The sequence below is a fragment of the Mercurialis annua genome, linkage group LG5 (assembly GCF_937616625.2).
Source record: "Mercurialis annua linkage group LG5, ddMerAnnu1.2, whole genome shotgun sequence".
Lineage (NCBI taxonomy): Eukaryota > Viridiplantae > Streptophyta > Magnoliopsida > Malpighiales > Euphorbiaceae > Mercurialis > Mercurialis annua.
In genome coordinates this window covers 39712053-39721971 of record NC_065574.1, presented here as the reverse complement: position 1 = coordinate 39721971, position 9919 = coordinate 39712053, and the positions used below count along the sequence as shown (strand labels likewise).

The 9919-nt window shown below is 37.6% G+C and overlaps 1 protein-coding gene across 1 annotated transcript; it reads left to right on the top strand.

Moving 5' to 3' along the window:
- The first annotated feature begins 232 nt into the window (after positions 1–232).
- Positions 233–1903, top strand: LOC126681828 (uncharacterized). Its single transcript, XM_050377383.1, has 3 exons — positions 233–764; positions 864–1004; positions 1164–1903. The coding sequence occupies exons 1-3, from the start codon at positions 233–235 to the stop codon at positions 1901–1903; spliced, it is 1413 nt and encodes a 470-aa protein (XP_050233340.1).
- Positions 1904–9919: the final 8016 nt, after the last annotated feature.

The window sequence follows — 9919 nt, the reverse complement described above, 5'->3', positions numbered from 1 at the left end:
TAAGAATAAAGCAAAAGCGATTGTCAATGCCGAACCACCAAAGACCAAGAAGAAACTACAACGATTAATCGGACAAATAAATTTTTTGAGGCAATTCATTTCAAATACAGCCGACCGATTACGTAGTTGGAGTGTTTTGTTAAGAGGAAACGATACGGATCATTTTGTATGGACCACTGAGTAACAATTAGTGTTCGACGAGCTTAAAAGATACTTGGTGAAGCCACCGATTATGATGCCACCAAAACCAAATCAGCCTTTGCAGTTGTATATATCGGCGGCTCCCCAATCTTTGGGTTGTATGCTCGCTCAAGAGGATCAAGGAGTGGAAAGATCGGTCTACTACCTGAGTAGAGCCTTGACCGATACAGAAACACGTTACTCAGACATCGAGAAATTGTGCTTATGCTTATATTTCACCTGTTGCAAGTTGAGATATTATATGCTGCCAGTCGTAGTCTATGTCCTTGCACAGAACGACGTGATAAAGTACATTCTATCCCGACCATATCTCTGGAATCGAATAGGGAAATGGGCAGTGGCGATGTCTGAATTCACTCTGTTTTATGTGCCTCAGAAAGCTGTTAAAGGACAAGTTCTTGCCGATTTCCTTGCAGATCACCCGGGAATCGCAATAAAAGAAGGGATCGGCCGTATGGAATTAAATCCTTGGAGGTTATGGTTTGATGGTTCTAGGACAGACACAGGAGCTGGAGCAGAAACTGTCATCGTCTCACCCTCGAGGGCACGATTCACAATGTCATGTTCTTTAAATTTCAAATGCACCAACAATCAATCCGAGTATGAAGCTCTCATCTTAAGATTAGAAATCTTAATGTAACTGGGGGCAACATCTATTCAAGTTTGGGGAGATTCGATGTTGGTGATCAAACAAGTAGCTGGAGAATATAAGTGCGAGTCAGAGCTTCTGATCCGATATTGCAACAAGGCCAAGCAGCTCATCGGTGGGTTTTCAGACACGTGGTTGGAATACACGGAGAGAAGTGACAATATATAAGCAAATGACCTCACGCAGCACGGGAGTGGTTATAAACCATGCTATGAGTATGAGGCAATTCAGTGAGATACATCAAACCTTGTGACTAGAGGCGAGGTAATCTTCGAAATGATTCATTCCGTTTACCAATTGGATTTTTCTACAGATTGGAGGAAGGAAATAATCAAATGGTTTGAATCACCTGATATGACCAGCAGAAGGTTACAAACCTTGGCCCTCAATTATGTAGTTATGGCCGATGAGTTATACAAAAGAGGAAGTGACGGTTTACTTTTTAGATGCATCAGTCCAAGAGAAGCTATGTTTGTTCTGGCCGAGGTACATGAAGGAATCGCAGGAGCACATAAAGCTGGTCCACAGATGAGGTGGTTAATTCACAAGTATGCGTTCTATTGGCTCAAAATGGAACAAGATTGCATCCGGTATTCTAGAGGGTGTGAAGCATGCCAAAAGTGTGGTCCTGTGCAGCATGTTCCAACAGAGACATTGCATTCGATCATTAAACCCTGGCCATTTTGTGGATGGGCTGTGGATTTAATCGGCAAAATATACCCATCGTCATCCAAAGGGCACGCATTTGTGATTATCGCCACTGATTACTACTCTAAGTGGGTTGAGGCTGCACCGCTGAAGTCACCAAGTCAGGAATCGGTCATCAAGTTCTTTAAAGATTGTATCATTTTGATGCACGGTTTGCTAGATACCTTTACTACAGATCACGGAACTACGTTTACTGGGAGCGATATTACAAGTTTTGCCAAAGACATAGGTTTCAAGTTGGTGCATTCCACTCTGTATTATGCACAAGCATACAGTCAGGCCGAAGCAACAAATAAGGCGATAAAGGGAATTATCCAAAAGATGATAGAGGACAATCCAAAATAGTGGCACCAGTTGTTACCAGAAGCCGTCTGGCGAATCGCACAAGTCAGAAATCGGCTACAGGGACCACCCCTTTTAAGCTTGTATATAGGTATGACGCAATGTTACCAAGGCAAAAGATGCAACATGTCTTGACAAGGGCCGATTATCATGATAAAATGGTGCTTGAGGCTTTAGATTTGGACGAAGAGTGATTGTTGGCACTTGACCACCTAGAGGCTCAAAAGAGAAGGGTAGAATGAGTTTACAACAAACGTGTCAAAGAGAAGAAGTTTCAGGTAGACCAACTTGTTTAGAAAGTCATCTTACCCATTGGCGTGAAGAAAGAAGCACTAGGGAAATGGTCGCCAAATTGGGAGCGACCTTATAAGATTATCCAAGTACTAGGTAACGGTGCGTATGTACTTGCTGACATAAAAGGCCGAGTTCATGATAGGGCGATTAACGCACAATATCTCAAGAAGTATGTCCCAAGCAGTTGGGAAGGAGTTGACAGACGCATTTTTGAAAAATAAAGTGTAAAATGTAAACATCGGAACATGAGCCGATGTCCCCGCAGGATGGCACTTTGAAGAACTATTGAAAATGCAGCCGATATTTCATTGTAAAACATAGTGCCGATCTTCGGTCTTTAAACTTAGTTTTTTGTAATATCATAATAAAACATCTGAATACCAGCCGATCAAATTTTCGATAATGTTATTCATTTTTTCAGTAATTATGAAAGCTAAGCAATTCAGAAACATAGCCGATTCAATTTTCTAAAAAAATGCTTACCAGGTTAAAAGTTTCAAAATTAAAACTAAAAGTGTACTTAAAGCTATTACATGAAAATTAACCGTTGTTCAAAAGTTAAAATTGTTTGGGTATTACAAAATTAACCGGAGTGGCTGAACAGATCGCCCATGGCACTGCGAATCTCAGATAAATTCTTTACAGCCTCTGAATATCGCTTCTCAGCATTCGCCAGTGTTTTTTTCAGTTGGTTCCGGCGATTCTTCATATCAGTACACTGGGAGATAAAATCGTCAAGTTGTTTCTCCAGTGGTTCGACGATCTCTTCTTCTGCCCTGAGCTCTACCTGAAGCTCCTCAATCTTGGACTTGAGTTCGTCCATCTTTGAAGTATGAGGGGCGAATTCTTCTTAAGTCTTATTGGCGTTAGTTCTCAACGAACCGAACTCGTCATCAAGCTTGCGTTTTGTCTCTAGTGATTGCTCATATGAGGCTCTGGCAGGTGCAGCTTCGGCATAAAGGTTTGTCAGATTTGGAATTTCTTTCACTATTTTTGTGATGGTTGTCTTTGTCGTTTTTGCAACTTTGCTCTCATCCTTCACCAAAAGAAGTGCCTCCGGCGATGTCTTTAGCGATTTAGACTCTTCATGTTCACCCAGCACTTTGACCACCTTTTCCTTCATTGCCACCATAGTGTTCAGGTGGAGAGCCACGTCAGCTTCAAAATCGCCAGTCTGATTCTTCAAAACTGGAAGAACCTTCAGTAGAGCCTTCCATATCACTCTCCAAATCAGAATCAAAAGCAAGAAGTTTGGTCTGCAAAAATGTAAGTTAGTATTGAGATCATAGGCGATGACAGAAATACTTGATATAAGAGATGTACCTTTAAAGCTTCGGTACGGGTCATGTCTGGTTTCAAATTTGAAGGGCGGAGTATTGAGACAGTCGCTGTCGCCGATGTGGAAGCAGGCGATGTTGCAGCAGTAGGGCGATCGACGGAACCCCCACTCATCTTGATGGAGATGCGAGTGCTGCTTGTTTTCTTTGGGGTTTCAGTTTCAGATTATTTAGAAGAATTTGCTATTATGATGATTATCGGTGGAACAACTGCTGACTTCGATTTTGAAGGTTTGGTTTTGGGTTTCTTATCTGCTTACAATACGGCTGGCGATTTTCCAGTTCTTTTCCTCTTCAGAGGTTGCTCATCTTCCTCTTCCTCTGATAGGATCGTCCCTTCTATCTCAGCCTCTACCTCTGAAAGAAAAAAAAGTTAGTGAGGCAGTTTGAGATCATAAAAGAAAGCAGATTGAAGATTATAAACTTACCAGCAGGGATCTTGAGCTCTTTGACAAGAGAGGCGATGTCTTTACAATCACCTGGCATAAAATAACCAGTAAACGTTACCTCATTAGGGCGAAACTTTGGTTTTTTATTTGCTAACATATATTCAGAGTCTGGTACTAAGGGTGCTTTATAAAGAAAAGGCGGGCGAATATGCTTTTGGAAAATTGGATAAGGGCGATGTGGATATTTTTTCTCCCATACTTTCCTCCATTTAAGGATATATTTTCTCCACGCTTCTCTTCTATGATTTTCCATTTTTAAGCTTAGAAGAGGGCGATTTGAAGGATCGTACTTGAATTTGTAAAAGCGCTCAAATTTAACGATTTCAAGGTGATGCTCGTAATTACCTTTTCTCTTCTTCTGCTGCGGCACCTGTAAAAGAAAAACATCAGCGTGAGTACGTTTTCGCTTCGTTTCAGGAAGTTGAAAAATATTCAGTTTAAGAATTTCTTCTGCCGATACTCCGAAATTTATTCCGATTACTATCTCCCACCACTCTTCGAACTCATTTGAAGAACAAGGATTCCCATCAGGCATCGGTAACTCGTCTGGGGATGGTAGATAAGCTTCATGAAGATGGCTGAGATAGCAGATATATCTTCTTGTCGGCAGAGCTGAACGGGTAAGTCCTTGATCATTCCTATCTATAACAAAGGGGCAAGGAATTGCCTGGGTATAGCCAAATTGCCTTGACAAGTAATTCGGGCAATAGGCTTCTGATCCGCTGTTTTTGAAGCTAATTCTGATCATGATGTTACGGCTTGTCAAGGCGTTGCACCAATTTTCCCACCATTAGGAGTGGAGTTCTTCATCGATAATGATATCTTCGGTTATTTCCCAACCATAGGTGAGCCATTTAGGTGGGAATCGCCAGCTTAATAACGGACACCAGGGGTTAGGTGATTCACGAGTGGCCAGGAAGTAGGCGAAGACGTCTTTTAAATGTGGAAGGGTGGCAACTCCTTGAAAAAGTTTGTATTCGAAGCACTCATCTGAGGATCGCTCTGGAAGTCTAACAATATCGAGAAAGTACATGAACAACCATGCTTGAATTATCTAGATCGGTCCACTGGAGCATCTGTGTGTCTTCACTTTACTATTTTTTATCATACTATGCATGCATCGGTAGAGCAGTCCAATTATGAATTCTCCCATGTTTAGAGGGTGACCTTCGGCAAGGGCAACGACGATTCAGAGACACTCATGGATAACCCTGAAAGAAGCTGAACATATGATAAATTTGGCGAGAAAGTAGGCTAAGAAGGCGATGTGCTCATCGGCAGTTGGTGGAAGATTGTTTTGGCCGATGTTTGCAGACATAAAATTCTTATAACTTTTTGCCGATTTTTCAGGTCCAAGGCGTAGGTTTGGTAATGTTTGACAGTTAAGAGGAAATATCCTGATGCCGATTATGTTAATGTTGAACATACAGGCGAGATCTAGTAAGGTGATTGACATCCGCCCTCGTCGGAAGCAGAAGGTTTTGGTAGTATCAGACCAGAGTAGAGAGGCTCCGAAGTAGTAGTGTTTGGCGATGGGAAAAGTGCTTTGCAATAAGATTGTATAATCCTGTGACTTTCCAGACATCGCCATAGTATCCATGAAGCCTTAGGATCCAGTTTTTATAATCGGCGTTGGTGCTCGGCCAGTTTCTAAAGGTTTCCCCAGTCCAGACAGAAGAGTAGTGGAGTTCAGAGAAGCAAGGAGGAGCATGATCTGGGAAAGGCACTGCGGTTTCACAAAGTTCTGAAGGAGTGGTGAGAATCGGACCTACGGAGAATCAGTTGTCGTCCAGTTCTGAAATTACCTCGAAAGTAGTCGATGGAGCGGTAGAGCAAACTTCGGCGATCTTGTTGGATGATACGATTAGATTTATGCAAACTAGTTGACGTTTTGCAGAAGACTGTTATACAAAACAATCATATTGCGAGGACAATATCTTGAGTTTTATAACTCCAATTTAAGTTCTATTTGTTGGTACGGAAACGTAAGGATGTTATCTATAATTTTCTAAGTTTGAATTGTTCATGGATCGGCCTCTAAAATGTTTATATGAAGCTGGAAATTTTGTTGTGTAAACTGCCCTGCAGTTTTAGAACAGCCCAAGGTATTAACTTCTGAGTTAGTTTCCGATACCTTTGGGTGCTAATCTCAGTCCGAGATCTAAATGGATGTTATAGGAGACATTCCAAACTTTAAGAATGTCAGTTTTTTTAGGGGTCAAACTATTTTACATAAGCGTTTTGATAGCCGAAGTAGGCTGCAAAAACACCTTTTAAATGAAAAATGATAATTAGAATTATTATTAATTCGTATTGTTATCGTAATTGTAGACTTGATGAGGCGTCTACCGATGAGGCTTGGAATTATGTATCGAGATTAACGCTTAGCTCGTTCAAAGTATATGGATTGCAAGTGGTGAGTATACTTTAAATTACTCGTCGATATTCATAAAGCTACGTATTTTAAAACGATGAGCTATATGAATATAAAGGCCTAATTACTAAAAAACCACCAACCTTGTAACTTTTTTTCATTTATACCATGACCTAGAAAAAAGTTCAATTGTACCCTATTTTCGGTTTTTATGTTTTATCTATACCCTAAAGAGTTTAATTGACCTTTTTTTATTTGGAAAAAAGTTCAAAATAATCCTTTATTTTTAATTTATATTCTAATTAAACGTTAATATTATTAATTATACAGAAACACCTTTTTCTTCAAAAAATTAAACAAACAATAAAATAAATTATTTAATTTATGTTACTTACTAATAATTTTTTAAAATTTAAAAACGTAAAACATTTTCCCTTTATACGAAACAAAGTCCGTTTACAAAAAAAAATAAAAAAAAAATCCACTTCCCGAAAATCGATCTGTTCTTCAAGGAAAAACAGACCCATTGATTACTGCGGAATTTGCCGATCTAAAAGTCTCTTCTCACTGCTCATATCCAAATACACCACAAGATTTAATTTTTGCATACATATTTATGTTTGTTAAATTGTTGTACTGACATGTTTTTTTTTTGAACATATAATCTTGTTATCGATAACTCGGCTAACCCACTATTTGAAAATTTATTTATTTTATTATTAAAATAATATTTAAATAATATTTTTTTGAAACTCATTTAAAGTGGGAACTCAATAGACGTGATTGTTTATGGTTTTATTATTATTTGAGTTTTATGATTACTCTGACTTGACTTTACATTGACTTGCTGTTGTTGTACTAGTCCTCTGTGGTGTCTAGTTTTCTTTAGAGTTAGGGTCTGATTTTAATTTTGATTTTAATATTTTGTTTAGACCCGTCGACTGTTCGTACTTCAGAGGCGAACCAGAGTTAGATTGCTTGTTAGTTTCAGGGGGAATAGCAAGCAGTGAGTTTATATCTCTATTTACCTCTTTATTAAGCAAATATTATATTTTGTATGTCTATATGTATAAACAGCTTTCGAACTGTTTTTCGGCATTGTGGATTTAATTTGGAACGTGCTACTCGACGGGCATCATCGGGACTGCGTGCGCAACGGTAATGATAATGGTATTGAGTTAGGTTTGAGATACGTCTCACCTTAGTGAGGGCACCGGTGGAAGATACGTCTCCTGGGCTCACTATTTATTAAGTGTTAGTCGGGGATCGATTATTGAGATACGTCTCACCGACACGACAATGGATTTAGAATTGTGGTTTAGGGTTTCATTGATAATCCATAATGAAAATGTTTTATTAAACGTTTTAAAGGTTTTTAGCTTAATAAATGTAAATGGTTATATAAACTCTACTCAGTAAATCTGACCCCGTTGTTTTCCCAAATTTTCCAGGTTTATGATTTGAGTATTGGTCGATCTCCGTTTCTTCATTTTCGGAGGTTCTTTATTTTATTTTCAGAATAAAAGAGTCGAACTGCTTTAAACTCTTAGACCGCAGTAGTAGTATTAAATTATTTATGTTTTATTCTTTTACTTATATTTTTTAGACTGTTGTTTGTTGGTAATTACTTTATTGTTTTTGGCATGATTACAGTATTTATGGTATTTATATTATATTGTCATACTGTTGGAGTTATGATTTGAGATAAGTATACTTTGAATATATGCTGCTTATTGTACTGCTAGACTAGGCTGAAGTCTCGGTTGCCCCCCGAGCATGTGGTTTTCTGCAGATACATTGTTTTAAATATTATAAGTTGGTTATCCGCAAGGCTTGCTACGGGTTTTGGTACAACCATACCCATACCCTAGCGTCGGTCGCGATTCATGAAAATGGGTCGTGACAAACTTGGTATCAGAGCTTTAGTTTCGAACTAAGGACAAATTTTTGCATGTTATGTGTCATCTCTTTAAGGCATGTTAAGTGTTGTTGTTGTGTCATAGGATCTACTGCGGTATTAGGATCCATGTCTTGTCTTTGAAACGTCATCTTTTGATTTTAAAACTTTCTGCCTACACCGATAGGATTGTGTCGAGTCTGTCATTTTTATGTCTTGATTTGATGCTAATATTTCAGTTGTTAATGCTCTTTCACTTGGGTGATTTGTAATTTCTTTTGATTTCTCAGGAAGTCTTATATTGATAGTTGCTTTATTTCATTCTTGGGCATGATGTTGTTTTCTTATCTTGATGCTGTTGCGTTCACCTGGGTGGTAAATTCTTGGTTGTTTAATGCCTTTAATGAAATTGTTGATATTAAATTATTTTGTGAGTAATTCTGGCGTTGGCCGAGAACCTTGATTTTAAAAATAATGTTTTGTCAAACTCGACATTGTTTCGAGATTAAATGATTTTTAACTGAAAAATCGTGTATCACGTTTTGTGACTATATGTTGCTGACCACATATTGGTTTTGTAATTCTTTAAGAATATTTTTTTTTGTCTAACTAATGTTTTGACATAAAAGTCGGATGAGTAGTCTGAGCATGATACCCTGAAAGGTGATTTTAATTACATTGCCAGTATAATAATTTTTCTCATATTCAAAACTTACTTTGACTAATGATTCGAAAAGAGTGATTTTTGTAATAAAATTATTTTGAAAGGTGATACTGTTTTAAAAAATTAATATTACTTTTGTAATTTTACAAGGTTGTGGTTTGTTTACACTTTGATGTCGTTGGTTTCATACTCGATTTGTTAGTTATGGCCGAAGTATGTGTTTTCTAAAAGTTTATTAAAGATTAATTGTTTCCTCACTTGGGTGATGAGTCTTATGTTGCTATTTAGGCGACGTCGAGCTTCTTATTAAAAAAATTGAGATTTTATTTTAAAGTGCATTTTCAGGATTTACAAATATTTAGAATACATTTTATAAACGGTTGTTTTGTGTTTGACTTGGGTCACCCACATTTAAGAGTTGAGCTTGTAAGTTGTAAATACTCGGCTAACTCGATGGTTTTACGAATTAAGATAATAGGGTACTTTTAAGCAATTAATTTTTAAAGGAGGTTTTTCCGGAAAATGAAATTTTTTTTTTTGAAAAAAAAAAAAACTATGAGGCTCAAACTTGATCTTGAAAAGTTTAATGATTGACTTTAAATTTCAAAATGAATTTGGAAGTGCACTCTTATAAGATGATATAATTACAAGTTGATTTTTATACGAAAATTCAAGATTGTTGTAGCATGTCTTGATTTTGGTCTTTTCAATATGTTGAGCTTATTTCGCTGAATTTCATGTTTGGTTGAACTATTTTGATTGTTTTTATTTTGTCACTTCGTTTGGAGTAACACGTGAGATGAATTTATTCACGTGGTCATGGATGACTTACCTTGTTGTATGGACTTAATATGTGAGTAAGATCTTTGTTTAGACTCCAGTTGCTTTTGTCTTCATTTTTAGTTTCAATGGATTTGGTGTTTTGTTTGTGAGTTGAAATCTTTGGGTTTCGATAGCGAGGAAGTGTAGGAAATTTTTTTTTCTTGGAACAGTTGGTGGTTTCT